This window comes from Tiliqua scincoides, chromosome 5 (genome assembly GCF_035046505.1).
Source record: "Tiliqua scincoides isolate rTilSci1 chromosome 5, rTilSci1.hap2, whole genome shotgun sequence".
In the NCBI taxonomy this organism is placed as follows: Eukaryota; Metazoa; Chordata; class Lepidosauria; order Squamata; family Scincidae; genus Tiliqua; species Tiliqua scincoides.
In genome coordinates, this window is record NC_089825.1 from 52,958,384 (window position 1) to 52,983,624 (window position 25,241).

At 43.7% G+C, this 25,241-nt stretch overlaps 1 protein-coding gene across 1 annotated transcript; it reads left to right on the forward strand.

The window, feature by feature from the left end:
- Window positions 1-1,236: 1,236 nt before the first annotated feature.
- CRTAP (cartilage associated protein) lies at window positions 1,237-23,259 on the forward strand. Its single transcript, XM_066628093.1, has 7 exons — window positions 1,237-1,764; window positions 6,509-6,658; window positions 7,802-7,973; window positions 9,072-9,200; window positions 13,611-13,756; window positions 14,611-14,694; window positions 19,354-23,259. The coding sequence occupies exons 1-7, from the start codon at window positions 1,297-1,299 to the stop codon at window positions 19,408-19,410; spliced, it is 1,206 nt and encodes a 401-aa protein (XP_066484190.1). The 5' UTR covers window positions 1,237-1,296; the 3' UTR covers window positions 19,411-23,259.
- Window positions 23,260-25,241: the final 1,982 nt, after the last annotated feature.

The following is a 25,241-nucleotide window of genomic DNA, read 5'->3' on the forward strand; positions in this document are numbered from 1 at the left end:
ATGTTCCAGCAGAAAGAGTTAAGGAATTTTGTGGCTCCTTAAGTTTTGTGGGCAAGAGTCCCACTTCACAGGGCACACAACTAGGTCCCCTAAGTGGGTGGGTAGGCATATATGTACACTATACAGAGAGAATAAGGAAACACATAAGTACAAGTGAGGTATTTAAAGGCTCACACCACTTTGTTTTTTTCGGTAGTGCAGAGGGTGCAATGCTTTTGGGGGTATAGAATAGAGAATGTGTATGAAAAGACCAGAGCTTTCCTCCAGTCCAGCTTCTATTATTAGAAGAGTTAATTCTATTAACTTGTTGGTTCCCTTTCCCACCAAATTAACACTGTAGATCCCTTGTATTAGTACTTCATAGGTAGGTCCAGCAGCAGGTAAGACTGTGCGCCCCTCAGAGAGAAAGAGGCTGCTGCTGCAGCTACTATAGCTAGAGGTGTTTGAAAACAGAGTTTATTTTATGTAGAGGTAAGCCCATTGGGTTCACTAAGACTTAGGCTGCAGTCCTAACCACACTTTCCTGAGAGTAAGCCCCACTGAACAAAATAGGACTTACTTCTGAGTAGACTTGGTTAGGATTGTGGCTTTAGGCTGTAATCCTATCTTACTGGAAAAACAAGAACATAAGAAGAGCTCTGCTGTGCTGGATCAGGCCAAAGGCCCAAATAGTCCAGTTTCTCACAGTGGCCCACCAGATACCTCAGGGAGCACACAAGACACAGACCTGCATCCAGCATTCTGGGGTACCCACTTCTAAAATCAGGAGGTTGCACATACACATCACAGCTTGTAACCTGTGATGGATTTTTTCTTCAGAAATGTGTCCAATTCCCTTTTAAAGGCATCAAGGACAGACACCATCACCACATCTTGTGGCAAGGAGTTCCACAGACTAATTAAACGCTGTGTAAAGAAATGCTTTGAAACTTTCAATTTCAGTGGATGGTTCTGGTGTTGGGTGAGAGGGAAAAGAATATCCCCCTATGCACTTTAGAGGTGTTTAAATAAACTATAGCCAACTATAGTTGCCCTGTGGAGTGCCCTGTGGAGCCTAAAAGCCCAGTCCTAGGTATGGCTACTCAGAAGTAAGTCCCACTGTAGTGGATGGGGCTTCCTCCCAGGGAAGCGTGGACTTTCTTCGCTCCCAGCACCAGCTCTCAGAGCTGGCAGGGGGGCGTCCGGCAGGAGAGGAGGAGGGCCCGGTGGCGCGTCAGTGCGCACGTCCCCGCCTCGGAGTGGGCTGCGAGGCCTGGAAGCGTCTCCCTGTGTGCTACGTGGTGCCGGCGGGGCAGGATGCGGAGCGTGCAGCTGCGCTGGGCCGCGCTGTGCCTGCTGGCGGCCGGCCTGGCGCGGGCTCAGTACGAGCGCTACAGCTTCAGGAGCTTCCCGCGCGACGAGCTGATGCCGCTGGAGTCCGCCTACCGCCACGGCCTGGACCAGTACGGCAGCGAGAACTGGCCCGAGAGCGTGGGCTACCTGGAAGTCAGCCTGCGGCTGCACCGCCTCCTGCGGGACAGCGAGGCCTTCTGCCACCTCAACTGCAGCTCCGCCCGCATGGAGCCCGAGCAGGGGCTGCCGCCCGACCGCTTCGACGGCTTCCCGGAGCTGCGCCTCTTCGGCGACCTGCTGCGCAGGGCGCAGTGCCTCAAGCGCTGCAAGCAGGGGCTGCCCGCCTTCCGCCAGTCCCAGCCCAGCCGCGAGCTGCTCGAGGAGTTCCAGCGCCGCGACCCCTACAAGTTCCTGCAGTTCGCCTACTTCAAGGTAGCGCGCGCAGCCCCCGCCCGCCGCGCACAAGCTGTGGCTGCAGGCCTCCCACGCTTTCCTGGGAGTAAGCCCCATTCACTACAATGGCACCTACTTCTGAGTAGACATGCCTAGGATTGGGCTCTCAGGCTGCCATCCTAGCCACACTTTCCTGGGAGTAAGCCCCACTGACTATAGTGGGGCTTACTGCTGAGTAGCATGCCTAGGATTGGCCTGTCAGGCTGCCATCCTAGCCACACTTTCCTGGGAGTAAGCCCCATTGACTAGAATGGGACTTACTTCTGATAGACATGCTGTACTATACTTCTGATAGATTGGGCTGTAGGGCTGCCATCCTATCCACACTTTCCTGGGAGTAAGCCCCATTGACTCTAATGAGACTTACTTCTGAGAAGACATGCCGAGGATTGGGCTCTCAGTTCTTGGTTTGCTCCTAGTCTGCTTAGGGTTTGACTTGCCACCTTTGAAAAACTGACACACTCTGCCTTTAAGCTTTTTTGCCCAATGTTGCATATGCACAACGGGCATTAAAATGTGTACACCTGTGAGCTGGGCACAGCTGCCAGATGGGCAGAAGTCTACAGATGAATTTTCCCATCAGTGCACCTCCATGGCAAACAAAAACTTCTTGCTGTTTAATTACAAGCTTCCAAAATTCTAGACCAGCCATTTTCAAACAGTGTGCCACAAATGGTTTGCAGATGTGCTGTGGGAATTTGGGGAGGGTTATATTTATTAATAAGGCCATTAGGGGATGTGAGCCCCTCACCACTAGCACAGCGTGCCTTAATTGTCCAAAAACTGATGGTGTGCCTTGACTATTTTAGCACCTTGTCAGCATTACTTGAGATGAAAAAGACTGAAAACTTCTGTTCTAGGCCATGTGTTTTGCCAGATTCATAGTCTGAGCTCTGCATAGAGAATTATGCCCACTTTGAGCTATTAGCTCCCCTTCGTTCCCCAGGAATGACCCTAGTTCTGCTCTGCAGCACTGCTGGACCCCAGGTAGCCTGTTCCACCTGCAGAGGTTCTCCTTCCTCCCCTCTCCTGCCAGCAGCTCCTCCCGCCACTACAGCAGCAAGTTGTAGGTTTTGGTCGTGGCAGCCAAACACCAATCTCAGTGTCTCCAGCAGTCTGTTCCAGCAGCCTCCAAAATCCATTCACCAATCAATCCAGCCACAGTTCCAGTAGTCCATTAATCCAGTCTGTCCTCAAACTTTTCTTCTTCTGCTACCCACACCCAATTTGCCCTTCATGAGGTGCTTTTATGCCCGAGGGCCCTATTGCCTTCAAGTGGCTGCAGCTGTGCAGCATGCTCTCTGCTGACTACCCAGGCCTTATTCTTAAAGGGGCCACTGCTGACACCAAATCCTACCTCCTCACCAGTACACCAGTGGTTCTCAAACTTTGAGGGAGCGTCACTCCCTCAGTAAGTCTTTGTGTGGGAGGGGCTAGGGCAACAATGAGATCCCAAGGATCGAGCTGCTAAGGGGGTTGAGGGAGAAGGTAGGGCTGCAGCAGGCTGCAGGAGGTGTGGGGAGCCCTGCACAGCACTCCCCGAGACTTGGGATGCAAAGCCCCTCCTGCAAAACAAGTGCTTTGTGCCTGTTATCAGTGAAAGTTCCAAGCTCCCCACCCCTCCTGCAGTCTGCTGCAGCCCTGCCTTCTGAAAATGTCACAAGCACCCCCCTCACCCCCCCCAAACGGACACAATCCTGGGGATAGCTTCCCTACCTCTTCCTTTCCCTGCCCCTTAAAGGGACAGGGGAACCTTTACACAAACTGCTGGGTTGCGACCCACCAGTTTGAATGTTCCATGCAGGTTTGATCTCCCTAGGGCAGTAGTTCCCAACCTATAGCCCATGAGACCCCAAGAAGTGGTCCACGAGATTGGGGGGGGAATGATTGTCTTATATTGCTTTCAGTGACTTCTTGAGGGAGTGCTCCCTCACAGACCACCAGAAAGGGCAGAGAAGGGACCTCCCCCAGCTGCAGCCACAGCTGGTACTTACCAAGTGAGCGCTCCCCAATGGACAATCAAAGAGGGTGGAGAACAGGCAGCTAGCACTGAAGTGTCAGTTGCAGCTGTGGGCTGTCCATTCTCTGCCCTCTCTGGTAGTCTGTGGAGAAGCATTTGCTCAGCAAAATACTTCCCCACAGACCACCAGAGAGGGCAGAGAATGGACCAGCTGTAGCCAGCACTTCCAGTGTGGATTGCTACTTCCATGGACTACCAAATTTAATTGCATTTTTTTGTGTGTAGGGTGTTGCATGTGGGCCACAGTGATTCCAATTTTTGACTCTGTGGTCCACAGGCTGCTAAAGGTTGGAGAGATCAAACTTGCATGGAATGTGGTCTAGAACCTTGGAAGCTTATAATTACAAACAGTTGAACTCCATGAAAGCCTGAGTGCAAACATTCCACCTGTTTGTTTGCCCTGTTATGATTTAGATATTGTTTTTTTGTTTGGGTGAGTGGGTTATTTAAAAATCCCGCTTTTCCATTCAGAGTGCCCCAGGCAAGCTAATAATTAGAATGAAAACAAACAAAGTCAACAATAAAGTATCAGAACGTACTGTAAATCCAAGCTGTGCCTTCTGGCTTATGGTTGCTCTCCTTGGCCTTATCAATGCAGGCCAGGGTCTAGATCAGGGATGTCAAACTTGTTTCATACAGACGGCTGAAGTGACATCATTAAGCAGATTATGGCTAGAAATAAGCACTTTGTTCTCACACAGAAACTCATTAGCTGCAAATAACAGAAAAGAAAATGTGCAAATTTTGTTTATATTTTCAAGATGTGAGAGAACCCAATTATAAAGGGGGCAGGATAAATTGCTTTTGAGGGCCACATTCAGCCCATGGGCCTTGTGTTTGACACCCCTGGTCTAGATGCTTCTGCTCCTCTATTCCCCAGAATGCAGTGGGCTGCTTCTGATGGAGGGTTAGGTCCGGTCTAGTTTATCCCCCATCCCTGGAAATGGTCATTCAGGTGGGCAGGATATAAAATAGTGGCTATGCTAGTCCATATCCCTGATCATCATTTATACCATATCTTGGCCTATCATCCATCTCTGCACATGAACACCATTATTCCCTTTGCGCACATCATAGTGTAGCCTTGTGCACAATATCATTGCAATGCCTACTGTAAGAACATAACTTTATGCCAATAAAGGTGGAATGAATGAATGAATGTAAGAACATAACAGTTCTTAAGTTCTTGTGCATAATATTATTGCTATGCCTACTATATACCATTTGCACAGGTCTTTTTCCAGAACATTATCCACATTTTCTAATCCTTTAGCTAGTCTCTATCTCTCAGTTTACCTCACCTCACCACAACAGATATTGTTAGTGTAGAATAAAACTATCACCATGTATGACCTGAAGAAGAGGGCTGTAGAACAAATGTGAGAAACAAATCAGTTTATGTAAACCTCATATTGCTTGCGTTTCTTTCCTTTATCTGTTTTTTTAGCCAGCTGGTTAAGTATCAACTGTTCATTCAGATGACAATGAAAGATACTTGCCAGAAATATTTCCCATGCCATGCTGCACATCATATGGCCTCCAGTGATATACCTTATTGCCCATTCCCCATGTGAACTGAACAAGCTTGCCTGCTACCAGCCTCACAGCCAGTTTAGTATTTCAAACCTCAGACAAACCTGGTAGATAACCACTCAAAACCTGATACAACAGTTCAAGTGATGCTCTCCTGTCAGTCACCCACCTCAAATGTCCATAACCTATAATCTGTCATTGGCCTTAGTGATACTGTGAAATTGGGCACCTTCCATCAGGGTTGAAGTCTTTTTCTATTCATAACTAATATCCCTGTATATCAGGTGCTACTGGAAACCCACATGCCAGTCCAGCTGTTTGCTGATTTTGAAAACTCCACTAGTTCCTACAGGGTAAAGCTTAATTAATTGTTTTCTCATATTCTCATACTTTAGTGCAGTGATTTTCAACTAGTGTGCCTTGGCACACTGATGTGCTGCAAATGGTCTGCAGGTGTGCCAATGGTCTGCAGGGAGTTTGGGGAAAGGTCATTTATTAGTAGGGCCAATGGGGGTGAGCCCCCCACCAGCAGCATGATTAGTGCCTTGTCAATTGTCAAAAAAACTGATGGTATGCCTTGACACTTTTAGCACTTTATCAGTGTGCCATGAGATGAAAAAGGTTGAAAATCGATGCTTTAGTGCTTCATTATGCTCCACAGTACTCACTTCTTTTCCTACAATTCACCACCTGGCCTTATCATTATCATTATTATTATCATCATTATTATTATTATTTATTTTTCTCTTTTCTCTATACACCATTGTTCAATTTTCTGGAAGTTCAGGTGGTCAATTGCTGCTTTTTACTTTATTGGTGGTTCTCTTCTGGATAGTACAGCATATTGTTGCTTCCAACATATTACCATACTATTTTTCTACTGCATACCTTCTGTTGCCTCCTGTCTGATTGCCTCCTTTATTCCTCCTTTTCACCTTCAGTCAAATCAATTATTTCAGTAATTGGAAATGGTTTCTTTGGCTAAAACTAAAGAAAAATATGATTATATATATTGTCATTTATTTAACTGCACTTGGAATTTTGTTCTACCAAGAATAGTGAACATTCCTGATATGTGCACTGGGAGAAAAGTTTATAAAATATACGTAGCCTTTTCAAAAGTTTTCTAAACTGTTTTCTAAACTGTGTGTTTAAATTCTTTTTAATTAGGCAAATAATTTTCCAAAAGCCATTGCAGCAGCACACACATTTCTTCTGAAACATCCCGAGGACGAGATGATGCAAAGGAATATGGCATATTACAAAAGCTTGCCTGGTGCAGAAGACTACATTAAAGATTTAGAAACAAAATCATATGAGGTATCTTTTCTATTCTTCTCATCTTTCTGAACATCTCTAGTGAATTATAATTTGTAAAAAAAAATCAATAAGCTAAAGCCCCTTTTACTCCCATAATTTTATTAAGCCTATGTCTTCCCATCCCACTTACTATGCTTCAACCAGCTACTCCTAACAAGGTTTTCTTAGAAGTCCTGTTGAATTCGGCATAAAATATTGTATGAATGGAAAGTGTTTGCCCAATCCTGACATCATGACTACAGTCCCAACAACTATATGCTGATCACTCCTCCATTCTTCCCACACTGTATCCTTTTTTCTGCCCATGTTTGTGGCATTGTATCATTCCCAGTCTGCTGTGCCAGTGTTATGCTTGCAGGAAACTTACAGGCTTCAAATAACTTTTTGGGTAACATTTATATCTTGATTGTGCCAAAGCAGTGCAATGCTTTAAATTCTGCATAGTATTTTATTAAACTACAATACTGTATCCCTGCCTGAAGTGGATTCCTGTTCCCTAGTATTCATTATTTGTTTAATGTATCTGAACTTTTCTTTTCTCACGAAACAATAATGTTGATGATGATTCAGATAATATTGTAAGAGGGGAAGGCTGATACCTTATTATGCAAAAATATGTACTAAGCAGTTCTGGACCTACCATCAGGTCCAGTGGGGCAAAAGCCCTGGGCGCAAGTCACTAGGACTCTGCAAAGGCCTCTCTGAGGCTCCCAGTGGGGATGAAACCTCAGAGAGGCTTCCCCAACATTGTCCTAGGTTGCGCAAGGCTCCGTGAGCCTCAGGTGAGTGGGAGGGGTGGATTTTTGCACAATGGCGCTGGCAATAGCCCACGGGGGTGCCATCGTGGACTTTTGCCCCGGGCGTGGGCTGGGGAGGTCTGCTGCTAGTACTAAGAGCTGTTTTTTTCCCTTGTGCCCAATAGCGGCTTCCCATTGTTTATCATGTGGTAAAGTAGACATATTTGTTACACAGGTTTAATGTGTAACATTAAATTTCCTAGTGACTTTTGTGACCCAGTGAAGCGAGTTTTGTGCTGAAAATTCCTCCTGTGTGGCACAGCCTTTAATCAGGCCATTCAAGATTACTACAATACTAACTTAGCAATTATGCCACTTTCCTGACAATGTATTCTGGTTTCCTCAGACTCTCTTTGTCAGGGCGGTGCGAGCCTACAATGGAGAAAACTGGAGAACTTCCATCACGGATATGGAGCTGGCACTTCCTGATTTCTTCAAAGCATATGATGATTGCTTAGCCACCTGTGAAGGCTCCCAGGAGATCACAGATTTTAAAGAGTTCTACCTATCCATAGCAGGTGGGTGGGCAACTGTGTCCTAACATTAGGAGAGAAAATCTTGAATGCTCCTAAAATATTCCTGCTTGGTGTCTGTTATTTATGAATTTCCTTTCTGAAAACACTAGCTATTAGGGGAGCAAGTTTAAACAGTGGGGGAGAAAGAGCACTTAGCTTACTGAGTAATGTCCTGTACACATGCTGGTTATCTAGGGAGTCACACAATTGGGTAACTAGTGTCTTCAAAGAACAAATTAGGGAAATATGGAGAGAACATGTGTACTGGATTTTGAATTATATTAAACTTGGAGAACAAAGTTAACATTTAGTCTAGGAATGGAAAGGGGGCAACCTTACTCATCTTTCAGCCTTATTATATATCTTAATATACTCAAGATGCATTATATCTTGTGTTCTTTGATGGATGTTCCCTTTACCCATCTAATTCCTCTTGTTCCCTTTGGAAAATGTGACAATAAATGTGTTAGTCGCTAAGGTGCCACAGGACTGTTTTTGTTCATTATGATTAGTAAGAGATAGAAGTATTGGGCTATATCCTCAGTTTAGTTAATCATGATGTAAATCCCATCAATTTCAGTGAAACTTATGCCATGTCTAGAAGTGTTTGAAAATGGTATTTATTTTACCCATAAGTAAGCCCACTGTGTTCAGTAAGACTTTGGCTGTAATCCTATTTTACTCACTGGAAACAAACACCTCTAGTCATGATTATCTTAGGCTGCAAGCCCGAACCTACTTTTCTCGGAGTTAGTGCCTCTGAATTTAATGGGGCTTACTCCCATACAGAAGTGCTTGGCTTGCATTATTAGTCATGGCTAGCTGAATGTAGGATACAACCCATTACAATCCATCATCCCATCAAGAAATATTTTTACTGCCCATAGGTGGCACTACAACCAAATGTAATTTTTCCAAGAAAGGCATGCAGCTGTTGTGTTAAAGCATTTTTTCTGTTAGAACTTCTTTTCACAGGTTTTCACCAATTTCATGCTGTATTGACTTTAGAGCCACAAGACCCAAACACTTCTGGAAGTGCCAGATGATAAACTGCAATTAAGGGAACAACTGTGTAATGCTCAGAACATGCTCTTTTTTTAGATCACTACACTGAAGTTCTTGAGTGCAAACTGAAGTGTGAAATCGATCTGACACCTATTGTTGGAGGCTACATTGTGGAGAAATTTGTGGCAACTATGTACCATTACTTGCAGTTTGCTTATTATAAGTGTAAGTAAGGGGCTTTGTTTCAAAACCAATGTTTAAATACAGGTTGAGACTAATTTTGCATGGGTTCTGTTCCAAGCACTCACTGGATAAAAAAACAAAAACGCACTACAGCAAATCAATTTAAAAAACAAAGTTTCTTTGCTCCAGTGATTGAAAAACAACCTTGCTGACCTTTTGACTCTAAGATAAGAGTCATTAAGAAGACAATCCATCAGCACTTCACTCAGCCCCTCCCTTCACCAATGCAAAATGATCACCTTTCTTTCAAGTGCAGGGGGAAGGGAGGAGTCCAAAGGAAAGAGAAGGATTGATGGATTGTTAGCCTGCTGCCCTCTCTCTCTCATTAAGGAGGCTGTTGTTAAAGGACTGTTCAGTTTTTAAAACTCATTTTAAAGGGATGCACTTTTCCCCTTCTCCAGGGATCTGCACACTCTTTCTCATTTGCAGGAGCCATTCCTGTTGAGTCAAATCAGTGTATAAAAAATCCATGTATAAATAGGCTGAATCTGTAGTTGTTTTCAAAGTGCCTATTTGACATGTATTTAACCTGTTTAAATGTTTCCCTGCCCTAGGCAAAAAAATCCAAGCTTCGTCCCTTAAACTAGCTTAGGCTAGTACAAGATCCTAAGAATTCTGGATCTAGCAGCACCACCCCTTCACTTAACCTGCTTTAAAATCCACTTCTAATTGGAGCCTTTCTCTACCATCAGTTTACTGTGCAATGAATGAACATGTTTAATTTATTGCACACTAAACCTACCTTCATCTCTGCAAACCATGAGAATCCTTGAGAAGATGCCTCTAGACTTTGACATTCACTCTATCTCTAGTATTTATGGAATTGGGAAATGGGTTTTTCAGTTATGGCTACCCATCTTAGACCATCCCATTTCATGGTTTCAGAATATTGCTTGATTAGCTGCTTTCTCACTTTCAGAGGGGAATTGTATAATAGGTTGGCTGACAGGAAAGTAGTCCTGCTATATTCCAAAGGTCAAGACTTGGTATTCAGTGGAGAAAACAATATTAACCTTTTTGGTGAGAGGGAAAGTGTGTGCTTGAGGAAGACAGAAACAGGAAGACTTCTGATCTCTGAGACATAGAGACTGGAATGGGGAAACTGGAAAGAGAACACAAGAACATCAGAGCCTTGCTGGATCAGGCCAAAGTCCCATCTAGTCCAACTTCCTCTATCTCACAGGAGCCCATCAGATGCCTCAAGGAGCACACAAGACAACACACTGTTGCCACTCCCTTGTACCTTGCCTTCTTAGGTAGCCTACGTATTTCTAAAACCAGGAGCTTGCACAAACCCATCACAGCTTGTAACCTATGATGCTTTTATTCTAGAAATCTGTCCAATTCCCTTTTAAAGGCATCTAGGCCAGATGCCATCACCACATCCTGTCGCAAGGAGTTCCACAGACTAATTATATGCTGAGTAAAGAAATATTTTCTTTTCTCTATTCTAACTCTCCCGACACTCCATTTTAGTGGATGTCTCCTGGTTCTGGTGTTGTGTGAGAGGGAAAAGAGCAACCCTCTATTCAGTATGCCTATCCCTTCATATTGTACATCTCAGTCATATGCTCCCTCACGCACAGTTTTCTAGACTAAGGAACCCAAAATGCTGTAGCCCTTCCTCTTAAGTGCCCTAAACCAATAATCATTTTGGTTGCTTTCTTCTGCACCTTTTCAAGTTCCACTATGTCCTTTTTGAGAAGTAGTGACCTGAACTGGACGCAATACTCCAGGTGTGGCCTTATCATCGATTTGTACAATTGCATAATAATATTAGCCGTTCTGTTCTCAATATCTTTTCTAATGGTTCAAAGCATAGAATTAGCTTTCTTCACCATTCACCATTGACATTGGGTCAATACTTTCATTGGGCTGACTGCCAGCACCCCAAGATCTCTCTCCGAATCTGTCACAGACAGTTCAGAACTCATTAGCCCGGGGTTTATCAGACTGTGGGTCGCAATCAACTTGGTTAGTTGCAGCCTGATTGTTGGTGGGTCACAGAGCTTTAGCCTATAAGCTGATAGCTGAGAAGGCAAATGCATGGAGCCCAATGAAAAGTGAAATTGAGCCATATCATGTGCTTACTCATGAGCAGGTGAACATGCCTTAGGCTGCAATCCTAACCACACTTTCCTGAGAGTAAGCCCCATTGAACTTACTTCTGAGTAGACCTGGTTAGGATTGTGCCCTTAGTTCATTGGAAAGGGCAAGCTGAGAGAAATCCAATTACACCAAAATGGTCCTGATCCAATGAACGCAGCCCCCCCAAAAACACCCAAGAAGGAAGTCCCTCCTTCCAAGCTGATGAATGTATCATGCCCTATGGAAAGCAAAACTAAGCTACACAGTCGCATTTGCTCATGAGTAAGCAAACATGCCTTTGCTCGTGGTCAGGTCAGGCAAAGAGAATGCAAGGCCACCAGAGTGGTCCTGATCAGATGAAAGTGGAGCTCAGCAACTGCTCCAGAATGCAGTCCCCCCATAAAAAGAATAAAACAGGCTTGAGCTGGTAAGGTGATTTTTTAAGACTTGTAAAGCTAGGTGGGTCCTGACAGTGATACAGTTTAGATACAAGAACTTAAATTGAACAGGGCACTGGATAGGGCTGAAAATCTTACTGATTGTTTTGTGTGTAGAGGAAGGTTACAGAGAAAATTCACTTGGTGAAACAGGATTGGCTTCCCCTTTAAATAAGGGGAAATAAGGGAAACAAAGAATTAAATATTTGTTTTACTTTAATTATTTATAATTATTTATTTTTATTTGCTTGATGATTTCACTTCGGACCATGACATCACTTTCAGTGGGTCCCGGACAGGTTGTCATTCTAAAAAGTGGATCCCGTTGGTAAACGTTTGAGAACCACTACATTAGCCCATATATGAAGTTTTAATTTTTTGCCCCAATGTGCATTACCTTTCACTTACATTGAAAGCATCTGCTATTTTGCTTCCCATTCTCCCAGTTTGGAGACACCTTTCTGGAGCTCTTCACAATCCCTTCTGCTCTACACCACTCGGAAAAGTTTGGTATCGTTGGCAAACTTGGCCACCTTGCTGCTTAACCTTGTCTCCAGGTCATTTATGAACAGGTTGAGAAGCACCAGTCCCAAGACAGATCCTTGGGACACATAGCTTTTCACCTCTTCCCTCTTCAAGGGTTTGTTTCCCTCTTCTCCAGAAAGATGTCCTTCAGTCCCAAGATTTTCTACCCCAGCAGCCTAGAAGCTGCCCGTCTGAAGGTGGAACAACACCTGCATGTCCCCAAAAGTCTCACAGTCGTCCCTCTCTACCTACCTCTGCTTCTCCAGGTCCACTACCAAGGCTTTTAGGGAGCAGACCTGTTCCCTGAGTCCCTGTAGCTCCTTGCACCAAGGGCACACTCATGACTTATGCCCGAGAGTCATATAGTCATACATGTGACAGTGCAGAATACTGGGAAACCCCCCACCCTGCTGCCAGCTGTTAGACTGCATAGTTATGCTTGTCTTGGTAGTTTGCTGGTCCTCTTTACAAGGGAAGTGAAGGGCAGTATTTGGGGCCTGGGCTACCTCACCCTGCTGCTAAATTTGCACAGATGTTTAACTCACTTGCCTTGGAACTTTGTCCCAGGAGGGTCCTTGCAGAGCATCCACTTGCAAGGAAGCCCTAGCAAGGAAGCTGTAGAGCTAGCTGTAGGGCTCTGTGAGTCCCAACAATCTCAGCAGGGAGGCAATCTGTTGTTGCTTGCAAGAGTGTTACCATTCAAATGCTCAAATTTGTATATTTGTAAATGAAGCAAGTATTACAACACTGTAAGTCTCCAGTGCTCCTATAAAGGATGCCTAAACCCAGGTTGCACTGCAACTCCTTGAACTTTGCACTGCTCAGAGAAGAAGGGTTCAAGCATATAATGTACAGAACCTTTGATGTTACCTTTATATGCAAGATGAGAAAAAGCAGAGCCCTGCCTTTCTGTTCTGGTGCTTGATTGAAATCCCGTTTTGCAATGCCCTAAGGAAAAAGATATCAAGATAAGGATCTAGAACTACACATGGAAGTATGTGCATTTCACATACTCTACCTTCACACCTACACTGGTGTTGAAAACTGCTGCTAAGCGTTTGCTTTATTCATGTTCTGCACTTTCTGAAAGCATGTTGGTATATTGCTTCTTGTTTGTTTTTTAATTATTTGGTTTTGTTTTAAATGCTGTTATTGTTTTATAGTAGCGTATAAAATATTTTAGAGAACTGCAAGCCCAATATCCCTCTGTTGGTAGGGGAAACAAATATTTCAAATAAAGTGCGTTTGTATATGTGTGTGCGTGTTGTGGGCTTGACCTCTGAGTCTGAATAAGAAAAGTAGCAATTGTTTAATGAATGTGTTTTGTTTTACATTAATTCAGTGAATGATTTGAAAAATGCAGTACCGTGCGTCGCTAGCTACATGCTCTTTGACCAGAAGGATGAAGTGATGAAACAGAATCTAGTCTATTATCAATATCATAAAGACAAATGGGGACTCACTGATGAGGATTTCCAACCTAGACCTGTAAGTACAATGGCTGACCTAGAACAGGCTGTAGATAGCCACAAGGGTGTTTCCAGATCTCACAATCTTCTAGGCCAGGGGTGCCCAAACCCTGGCACTGGGGCCACTTGGGGTCCTCGAAGACTTCCAATCCGACCCACTGGGAGCCCTCAGTCTGTAATGAGCTCTGGCCATCTGGAGATTTGCTGGAAATCGTGTTGGCCCGACGCAACTGGTCTCAGAGTGACAGCCAACTGTTCGACTTCTTGTGTGAGCTGTGGGACAAGGGTTCCGTCCACTGCTTGCTGTTTTATGTCTGTGATGGAGCAGTGGCAGCAAAGGAAAGGCTGGCCTTGCTTTGTGCAAGGCCTTTTATAGGCCTTGAGCTATTGCAAGACCTTCATTCACTTATATAAGTTCCATCTCTAATGTATTCATTTACGTAAAGTTATTCAAATTTGAATGTAAATTAACTCTTTTTTCCCCAGCGTCAGAGAGATGATGTGGCCCTCCTGGCAAAAAGTGTGGACACCCCTATTCTAGGCATTTAGCTGTTATAGATCTAAGCACAGGATTAGTGCTTGAATTGTTAGAAATTTGGTAGAGAGCCCTTAATGAAATCCACAAACCTTATCCTGTCTCCTCCCAATTTAACCATATCATAGTCGTCGTCCCCCAATCCTTCCCAGAACAGCCTTTTAAAAGCAGTAGCTGTGGGAATAGAGCAAAAAGGAGTGGGGTAGGCCTCTCAGTTTGAGCACTGTGTAGGAGATATACCAGAGCAAGAACATTTCTGTCATGCCTGTGTTAGTAATGAAGTTTTGAACAGCATGCCACTATTAATGTGACATGGAGCTTTTCTGTTGCCCTTCTAGGAAGCAGTTCGGTATTACAACATAACAACACTTCAGAAGGAGATGTATGAATTTGCTAAAGAGCATGTGATGGATGATGATGAAGTAAGTATAGCAGACAAGTACTGTTAGGTGAATCCAAGACATATGTATGTATTGGCAGCCTTCAGTCTCGAAAGACTATGGTATTGCGCTCTGAAAGGTGGTTCTGGCACAGCGTCTAGTGTGGCTGAAAAGGCCAATCCGGGAGTGACAATCCCTTCCACACCGGGAGCAAGTGCAGTCTGTCCCTGGTCTGTCTCCCTGGCTATGGGCCTTCCTTCTTTGCCTCTTAGCCTCAGACTGTTGGCAAAGTGTCTCTTCAAACTGGGAAAGGCCATGCTGCACAGCCTGCCTCCAAGCGGGCCGCTCAGAGGCCAGGGTTTCCCACTTGTTGAGGTCCATCCCTAAGGCCTTCAGATCGCTCTTGCAGATGTCCTTGTATCGCAGCTGTGGTCTACCTGTAGGGCGCTTTCCTTGCACGAGTTCTCCATAGAGGAGATCCTTTGGGATCCGGCCATCATCCATTCTCACGACATGACCAAGCCAACGCAGGCATCTCTGTTTCAGCAGTGAATACATGCTAGGGATTCCAGCACGTTCCAGGACTGTGTTGTTTGGAACTTTGTCCTGCCAGGTGATGCCGAGGATGCGTCGGAGGCAGCGCATGTGGAAAGCGCTCAGTTTCCTCTCCTGTTGTGAGCGAAGAGTCCATGACTCGCTGCAGTACAGAAGTGTACTCAGGACGCAAGCTCTGTAGACCTGGATCTTGGTATGTTCCGTCAGCTTCTTGTTGGACCAGACTCTCTTTGTGAGTCTGGAAAACGTGGTAGCTGCTTTACCGATGCGCTTGTTTAGCTCGGTATCGAGAGAAAGAGTGTCGGAGATCGTTGAGCCAAGGTACACAAAGTCATGGACAACCTCCAGTTCATGCTCAGAGATTGTAATGCAGGGAGGTGAGTCCACATCCTGAACCATGACCTGTGTTTTCTTCAGGCTGATTGTCAGTCCAAAATCTTGGCAGGCCTTGCTAAAACGATCCATGAGCTGCTGGAGATCTTTGGCAGAGTGGGTAGTGACAGCTGCATCGTCGGCAAAGAGGAAGTCACGCAGACATTTCAGCTGGATTTTGGATTTTGCTCTCAGTCTGGAGAGGTTGAAGAGCTTTCCGTCTGATCTGGTCCGGAGATAGATGCCTTCTGTTGCAGTTCCAAAGGCCTGCTTCAGCAGGACAGCGAAGAAAATCCCAAACAAGGTTGGTGCAAGAACACAGCCCTGCTTCACTCCGCTTCGGATGTCAAAAGGGTCTGATGTGGAGCCATCGAAGACAACAGTGCCCTTCATGTCCTTGTGGAAAGATCTGATGATGCTGAGGAGCCTGGGTGGACATCCAATCTTGGGGAGAATCTTGAAGAGGCTGTCTCTGCTGACCAGGTCGAAAGCCTTTGTGAGATCTATGAAGGCTATAAAGAGTGGCTGTCGTTGTTCCCTGCATTTCTCCTGCAGTTGTCTAAGGGAGAATACCATATCAGTGGTGGACCTGTTGGCTCGGAATCCACACTGCGATTCTGGATAGACGCTCTCTGCAAGTACCTGGAGCCTCTTAAGTACAACTCGGGCAAACAGCTTTCCTACAACGCTAAGGAGAGAGATGCCGCGGTAGTTGTTGCAGTCACCCCTGTCACCTTTGTTCTTGTACAGCGTGATGATGTTTGCATCCTTCATGTCTTGAGGTACTCCACCTTCTCTCCAGCAGAGACAGAGGATTTCATGTAGCTCAGTGACGATGATCTCTTTGCAGCATTTTAGGACTTCAGCAGGGATGCTGTCTTTTCCAGGTGCCTTGTCAAAGGCAAGGGGGGCCACGTGAAGTTCTTCTAGGGTTGGTTCACTGTCAAGCTCTTCCAGCACAGGCAGGCACTCAATGTTGTTCAGTGCTTCTTCGGTGACTACATTTTCTCTGGAATATAGCTCAGAGTAGTGCTGCACCCAGCGTTCCATCTGCTGTGCCCGATCCTGGATGACCTCGCCTGTGGCAGACTTCAGAGGGGCAATTTTCCTCTGTGTTGGACCTAGGGCCTGCTTGATACCATCATACATCCCCTTGATGTTGCCCGTGTCAGCTGCTATCTGTATCTCGGAACAGAGCTGGAGCCAGTAGTCGTTAGCACATCTCCTGGCAGTCTGTTGGACTTTGCTGCGAGCAGTTCGGAGGACCTGCAGGTTGCGCTCACTGGGACAGGCCTTGTATGCTGCTTGAGCTCTCCTCTTTTCCTCAATGACTGGTGTCAACTCCTCAGAGTGGGCTTCAAACCAGTCTGCCATCTTGTTGGTCTTCTTGCCGAATATGGACAAGGCGGTGTTGTAAACGGTATTCTTGAAATACCGGGTATTGTTGTAAACTGTATTCTTGAAATACCGGGTAGATGGGACTCGTCAGCCTAGGAAGGCAGCTCATCTAAGAGAAGGATCCAAGACATGGCTTTTTAAAAAATGGAAAGGACATTTGTGGTGCGTCAGTGCAGGGTTGTTACCTGCTTTCCTGCCCGTTTCTGTGCCTTTACAATAATAGCAGCCGTATATATAGAAATGAACATTACCATATTCTGCATGTTTGCTCAGAAGTAATTACCACTGTGTTCAATGAGGCTTCCTCTCAGGTAAGTGTGTATAGGATTGCAGCCCTACAGCCCAATCCTAATTAATAGTTATGACAGTGAAACCTGTGTTAGTCTATAGTGAATAGTCATATGGCAGAACTGTGTGCATACTGGCACCAGCCATTCTGGAACCATCACTGCAGTGGTGGCAGCCTTCTGCCACTAGCAGCTATCCATGGGACCACAGGTAAGCTAGTGGAGGGAGGGCAGCCAATGGGAGGAATGAGGCAGGGAGGGAAAGGAATAGGGGAATGTCTTATAGCCCTTTCTGCTCACTCATAACCTTGAACTTTTCAAAAGGAGAGCATCATTTAGAATTTTTTAAAAAATAAACAGATTATAGGCCCCCTCCTGTTAAAGGAAAGGGGATCTGAGGTACTCCGCATCTTACTGGACAGTCTAAATAATGTACATACACAAAATCAGATATTTAATCTGCAGGCCAGCAAGAGAACTGATAAGTATTTGCTGTGAAGAGGCTCTTTCCATCGAACTGACACCTGCAAAATATTTGCTGACCAACTGCAAATTGCTTGTCCTGTTTGAGTTCTGTCTTCCTGAGAAAGAGTGAGGATGCCACAGCATGAAGGTGCTAATGAGAAAGGGATGGCTATCTTTTATTGGAGTGTGATTTGCTGTACTACTATGTCAGTGCATCCTAAGCAGCATTTTGACAAAGATGCTCAACTGTCCAGATTATATGCACTAGAAGATGTGTGAACCAGGAAAAGCTGCTGACAAAGTAGATTTCTCAGCCGCAATAACTGTTTTGTCACTGCATATATGTATGAAAGCAGTTATTAGGGTAGAACCAGACATGCTCAACATGGCCCTGCCATTGAATATTGCAACCCCAAACTGAATTCTTCCCCCTCTTCTCATGATGTTTAGGAGCTTACCCATGTTATGACATAATTCAATGTGTTTCTCCACCTTCTGTCTGTTTTAACTTTTGCAGTCAATGAAATGACCACATGAGTAAGCATGCCTAAGTGTTCACTAAGAGAGACTTACAAAGGAATCCTGCTTTCAATAGCATGTGTATGCTTTCAATAGCATGTGTATGCTGAGCGTTATTCTGCAACAAGAAGTATAATATTGTGCCAAGCCATAAATCTCTTCCATTAGTGCTTGGATTTCCAGGCTTGCAATGATCAGGATTCATTTTTAGAGCAATATATATTCTTCTGAATGATAGCACAATGAAAAGCACCACGACTGATATGGAGGTGCAGTATTAAAGTGGTATAGGATTATGCAAATGTGATTATTTTCACCTTTGCACATGTTTTCATGGCTGAATGAGAATGCAAAACATATATTTTTAGTAGTTTGAAATGGTTTTAATATTTTCAAGGGAATCGTTCTTTCTGCAGTTATTTGTGTGCTGAAGTCTGCAATGTTTTGAAGGTCATATCTGTTATGGCAGACTGCTTACTTATCAGAAAGGTAAATAATTTTCAGCAGTGAGTTTATTTATTGACCTGACAGCTTAAAGACTTCAAGGGAGCTAAAAGCAAACAGTTGTCCTTCAAAAACTTCTGCAACCACATCACAGTTTTGCAAAAACTCCAATAAGGCTGGGGTGGGCGGGGGGGGGTGTGTGTGGAAGAAGAACAGCAGTTTGTCCAGCAGCTCTCATCCTGTAAGATCCCACATTCAAATAAACCCAGAATCTCCTGGTTCAGATGAGTTCTTATATAGATAAGGTAGAAGGGTGTGGATAACTAACTAGGATAAAACTCTCAGCTTGTACTGTTTCTGTGCCTTTATCAACCCCTTGATCTGTAGAAATCAGCAGATGAAGCTATTTGTGGCATGATGTTACCATCCTGACAAAACCTGTCCAAAAAAAGCTGGCAGCCGTAGGAGAATGTGCACAAACCCAAGACCTGCTCTGAATTTCGCTATGTTTAATATGTCCAGTTTTGCTATCCTATGATGCAAATGAGATATTAATTGGGAAAAATCTTCATCCTATCATTTCTTCTTTAAAAGGTGTAACATTTGTCCATTAAGGTTCACTGTGGGAAATTAACTCATTCTCTGTTGTAATCTGTTGTAGGGTGAAGTAATAGAATACCTTGATGAACTCCTGGAAATAGATGATGGAAAACACTGACTCTTAACAACTAAAGAACATGAATTTCAAGATGTCAAAAACCACCATTGTGCCTTCACATGCCCAATCATCCTTTTATAGCTCAGGCATTACAAATACCTCACACCTTTATTAAGTGTACTTGGACTTACCTGAATCAACTTGTGAGTTCTCCACCATGCCACACTCCTGTATTTCTTTTTTCTTTGAAAATGGCTTTTTAAAAATTGTAACTTTTAAGAGTTTTGAGTACTTGTCAAGCTTCCTTCTGTTCATTCTGCTCAGCAAATGCACCACAGCTAAGGTGAAGCACAAACATGGTCTAAATGTAATTTAATAAGACTAAATTAGGAGAGAGACAGGCACTTCCTGCACATTTTCAATGTTATGTTTTATGCATAACTTTTTGTATTCTGACAAGTTGACGTGTAAGCTTCAAGCACTTACTCTGGAGTAATTAATTTGGCTTTGATGAGATATTGGAGAAAACAGGCCAAAGGATTATCCCCCAAGCTCTTGTAGCACAATGGCAAAGAAACTAAACTGTGAATTAGAACTTTTCCTGGTTCAAATCTTGCCCTGCCCTTAATTTACTAGATGATTTTACGGCAAACCATTCTCCAGCTGCAATGGGGAGATGAGTATTATTTTACATATGGTTACCAGATACAAACAGCGACAGAGTACCTATACTTAACCATTGTATAGAAGAGGGAATTTTGGCAGGTGCAGTTCAACATGGAAAGGTTTAAAAACTGTCACCGTTTGTATCTGGTAGCCCTAAGCTTACAGAATGATAAGGATTACAACATGATGATACACACAAAGCACGTTAAATACTGGAAAGTGTTTTGTAAATGCAGTATTAATAGAAGGTGCCATTGAATCAAGCTGTTCCATATCTTAAGTACATTTAGCATTAATACCCTTGAGTGAGACCTCAGTTGTATGTCCATGTACAAACCAGTGGGAAGATAGTAGAACTGGTGGAATTTGAGGGCTTGAGGGAGTTTTGTTTTTTTCCGCATCCACTGGTGAAAATAACTGCAATGAAACTAAGTTCCAGAAAATGTAGTCATGTTGGAGCCAATTTGGATGATCACCAGAAGATTGTTTTTGAAGAAGCTCATTAGTGGTTCCCTGGGCCACTTCTGATACAAGGCCAAGGAGCAGACTTGTGAATCTTTCCCATGGTATGTACTATAAATTGTGCTTTGATATTAAAAATAATGTTGATAATATTTGGCTTGGCTTGACAAAGAATTGTGTTGCATTAGTTAAATTTCCTAGCAGAATATCCATTTTGGGAAGCTAGCAATAATGCAGTACATAGCTAATTCCTTGTTAGCTATGTGTGCACACTTGTGGGAGATGAACATGAGTGAAACACTCTATCATTCCCAGATACAGTGGTGCCTCGCGTAACGAAATTAATCCGTTCTGCAAGTTCTTTCGTTATGCGAATTTTTCGTTATGCGAATCGCGTTTTCCCATAGGAATGCATTCAAATTTAATTAATGCGTTCCTATGGGCAAGAAAAGTCAGAACAAAGTCAAATTTGGTTTACAAAGTGTTTATTAAGTGCTCTTTAAAGGCATACATACTGTACAGAGGATTTCAAAAATTTCAGGCACAAAACTTCAACTTTTTAATTTTAAAAATTCGTTATGCGAAGCACGGTCATAAAAAAAATTCGTTATGCGAAGCACGGCCATAGAAAATTCGTCTTGCGAGTCACCGGACAAAATTGCAAAAACGCTTTCGTTATGCGGGTTTTTCGGTGCGCGGGGCATTCGTTATGCGAGGCACCACTGTATATTGAAACACTGCATCTGGCTCCTTAAGTAAGAACTGTCTGGATGTGCTGGTTTATTGCATCATGAGCAATCTCCTTTAGGATCTAGTCTTGTAAGCAATTCTTCACTTTTATGGCCAGTTCATCTCATTTAAATACTTTCAATTATTTGAATGATAATTCTTGCCAAATACAAAATGGAAATCACTTAGGGGACCAGATTATGTGTGTGGATCAGCCAGGTCAGGCGTTGGAAGAGGACCCAGGCCCATTAGGTGGCCCACCTAGCAAGGCTGACACCTGGACTCTCAGTATTTTGTGACATTGGGATTTGCTGCAGGGGTTTAGCACCAGAGTGATCAACAATTTGGTGCTGACTCAGGCACTCCACAGGAAGTAATTAGTTTGGGATAAGTTATCCAGGCAGGCATACTTACAGGGACACTAAGATTTGACTGACTCTACAGCAGCGACTTTCAACTCTACTGCTACATTGGTGTGCTGTGTGGTCTGCAGGTGTGCTGTGGGAGTTTGGGGGAAGGATAATTTTTTATGGCCATTGGGGATGTGAGCCCCCCACCAGCAGTGCAATGTGCCTTGTCAAAAAACTAATGGTGTGCCTTGACAATTTTTACACCTCAGTGTGCTGTGAGATGAAAAAGGTTGAAAACCGCTGCTGTACAGTGTGGAACAAATTGATGCTTGTAATTGCTATGGTACAAACACTTATTTATTTTAATTTTGTGTGCAGATTTACTTTGTTTCTCTTAAATGCTTGGGCAGTTTGTTAACAAGATTAGCTTCTGTTACACGCTTGGGTTACCTGCTTTTTAAAAAACTGGTCCCTATGCCTTTGTCATTTGATCGGCAGACATGAGCAAGGGTTTGCCATACTGTGAAAAAGCTTGGCCTACTAACTGTAGATCAGACAGATAAAGACACAGGTGCAGGCTAAGCCATTTTTTCTGGTCAGTTGGTAATACTACTAGCTCTTTATAACGGAATGTTCTATCTAGGGATAAGGGGAAACCTTAGTTTGCCCACTCCTGTTTTTCTTTGTGTTGCAGTCCCTCTTCAGCAACCATTTTACACTACCATTGGAGTTCAAAATGCCTACACAGCTGTTTCTTTTGCTCTGATACCTGAAATAAATGTATTAGAGAAGAAACAGAAAACAAATCTTACAGAAAAAAAAGTACATTCAGGATGCATTTGAGTTAACTAACATACCACTTATTGAATAGTCTGAAATTGTCACTTTATTTAATTGTGATTTAAGGAATGCTGTTGAGGAGGAATGCTAACTGTGTTCTTGACAGTGTTTTCCTTATCTAAAGTGCAGGCTGCCTGATAAACCAGGCTGAAGTGCCTCTTGCTTCGATGTATGGCTTTGTTAATTTCATCCCTTGCTACAGAGAAATTCTGTTTCTAATTATTGTCCTAAAACTTATTGCATCAGTAAATCAATACATTTTTGTTAGGATTTTGTAAATATTAACAACCAGTGGTTTTTCTGAAAATGATCCTGTGCCTTTGATAGTGCAGAATTCAACAGGTATATAAATGCAGTGGTGGGAAAAGGTTTCACCACTGAATTTCTGCTCATCAGAGAAATTGCTTATAAGAGCTCTGCAAGAACACAGTGGGCAGCCCTGGGGCTGCAACAGTGCAACATACCAAGACTGGTCCTTTCAAAAAGATCTAACACTATCTTGTAGAGGGACATGGTACCCTTTTGGTCTTTAAGGGAAGAGCCACTGGGATCCACAAAGATTTACAGATTACTTCTCATTTGCGTTTATGTGTTCTGAAAATGGGCATCAAAAGAGATGGTACCATGCCTGTCTATTTTTATTAATGTTGTTCCTGGTTCTCTCTCTGTCTCTCTTATTCTGTTGTTTCATTTCATCCTGAACCTTGAGACTGTCAATTATATGAAGTAGGAATGGCTTCCCATTCGTTTTATTATTTTGGTCATTGTTCATTGAAAAGTTGGTGCTGTATTTTGTGCCTGATTCTGCTGTGGACCCTTGCAAGTACCACTGCCTGAAACAAATAAAGTGCCTTATGAGTGATTGGACAGTTATTTTCTACGCAATATCACATCTAGTCATCAGGACTCTTACGTCTTCTCATTTTGTATTTTGTTACTGCAATCTAGCTGGAAAAGACCTTTCAAAGCACAAGCTGCTAGTATAAGCTGATGTAGCAGCGCAAGATGCTGCTTTGGGGAGCACCCAAGGCTTTTGGGGGCCTTGGTGCTTGGTGGGAGACACACAAGACTGTATCTTGTTGCCTGAAGGAGAGTGTTAAAGCAGAAGCACTCTGAGGGTTTGAAAGTTAGAACTTGAGCAGCAAAGAGTTAAAGCAATGAAAACAACAGACATGTATAAAAGCGAGATGCAGAAAGAAGGCTGCTGGGATTCAGCCTTCTCTGGCTTTTATTCCCTCTCAAACAAAACACAACAGGCTGGGGTTTTCCATTTTCTTATCTTGTTTACAATACTAAGCCATGAGTCAGAAGTCTGCGTAATAAGGAAACTTACAAGAGGATGCTGAGATTCACACTGGCTATAACTAGCCGGCTCTCTAGCTTAACCGCAATCCACATTCCTAGATATGATTCTCTATAACATCTTCCTGTTGACAGGCTACAGAGCTTCAGACTCAGCATGTCACCAAGGCCGCGCCGAGTTTGCTCTGCGCAAGTGCAAAGTGTGCTTTGCTTTATTGCCAACATACTAAGGCTAAGGCTAGCGCCTCCGCATAAACACTACAGCTTATCCAAGGGTTCCCATGCCACAGAAGACACACCAGACTGCATGCACATCTATCTTTTAGAAGGGACATTGCTCAGTAGTGAGCATATGCTTTACCTTTAGAAGCTTCTAGATTTGGTCCTCAACATCTTTGATTTTAAAAGACTCTCGCAAAAGCTGGGAAAGATCCCTGAGTGGGTCCACTGTGTCTCTGTCTCAGCTGCCAGATCAGGGAGGGGAACCACATACATAGCATCTGTTTGCATTTGTAATTCTCCACTCCAGTAAGATGCAAACACCGGTGTCCCTAAATGGATTAGAGGGCCACAACTGGATTAGTTTGTGGATGAGGCTGCAATCCTAACCACACTTTCTTGAGAGTAAGGTCCATTGAACAAAATAGGACCTACTTCTGAGTAGACCTGGTTAGGCTTGTGCCCTGAAGGAGATAATTAAATGCCACTTGAAACAGATGCAGTAGCTTCCTGATCATGGAATAAGTAACAACATGGCAGGCTGCTCTACAAGTGGTTGTAGCTCAATTGAAGAGCATCTGTTTGCTTGCAGAGGGTCCCAGGGCCAGTCCCTAGCATAGCCAGAGAAAAATTTCTGCCAGAAGCCCCACAAAGGTGCTGCCAGTCAGTGTCAACAATCCTGAACTAGAGGAATCAATGGACTGACTTAGTATAAGGCACTTTCCTATGTACCAGATAGTTGAAAACTATCTTTCTGTCCAAATCCTGAATACTTACACTGGATTGTCGGTTTAAGATGAGGAAGCTGCTGCTTTAGAAGATTGGCTCAGGGCCCAACTGCCCCATCAGGGATGGGGCATGTTGCTATTGGGACTTTACCTGCCATTTTGTGTAAATGATGGCTGAGGGGGATGACAATTCAGGACTGTCTGACCAGCAGGTAGGAATGCTGTAATATCAAACAGTGGATGTGTCATCTGTTATGGCATTTCACATAAGTTCTAATGTATGATGTATAAACCAGTGTGACTTCGAGTTGTATTTTTTTTCCCACTCAATGCATAAAGTGTAGGGAGAAGGAGCTGGTGCCAAAGAAAACAGTCTGATTTAATAATGTTTGAACATAGAGCTGTGATGCAGTTTGTAGCAGGGCAGTGAGAAAAACCCACAACTAATCCTTCATAGCAGCTGTCTGAACTCTTGGTTGCCTGCCATCCTTTCAACAGCAGCTTCATTTTTCTGGTAGCTGGAGGGCTGAATGACCCAGTGTGGGGAATTGAAGCTGCATGTTAAAAAAGCAACTAAAGTAAAGAAATCACCTAA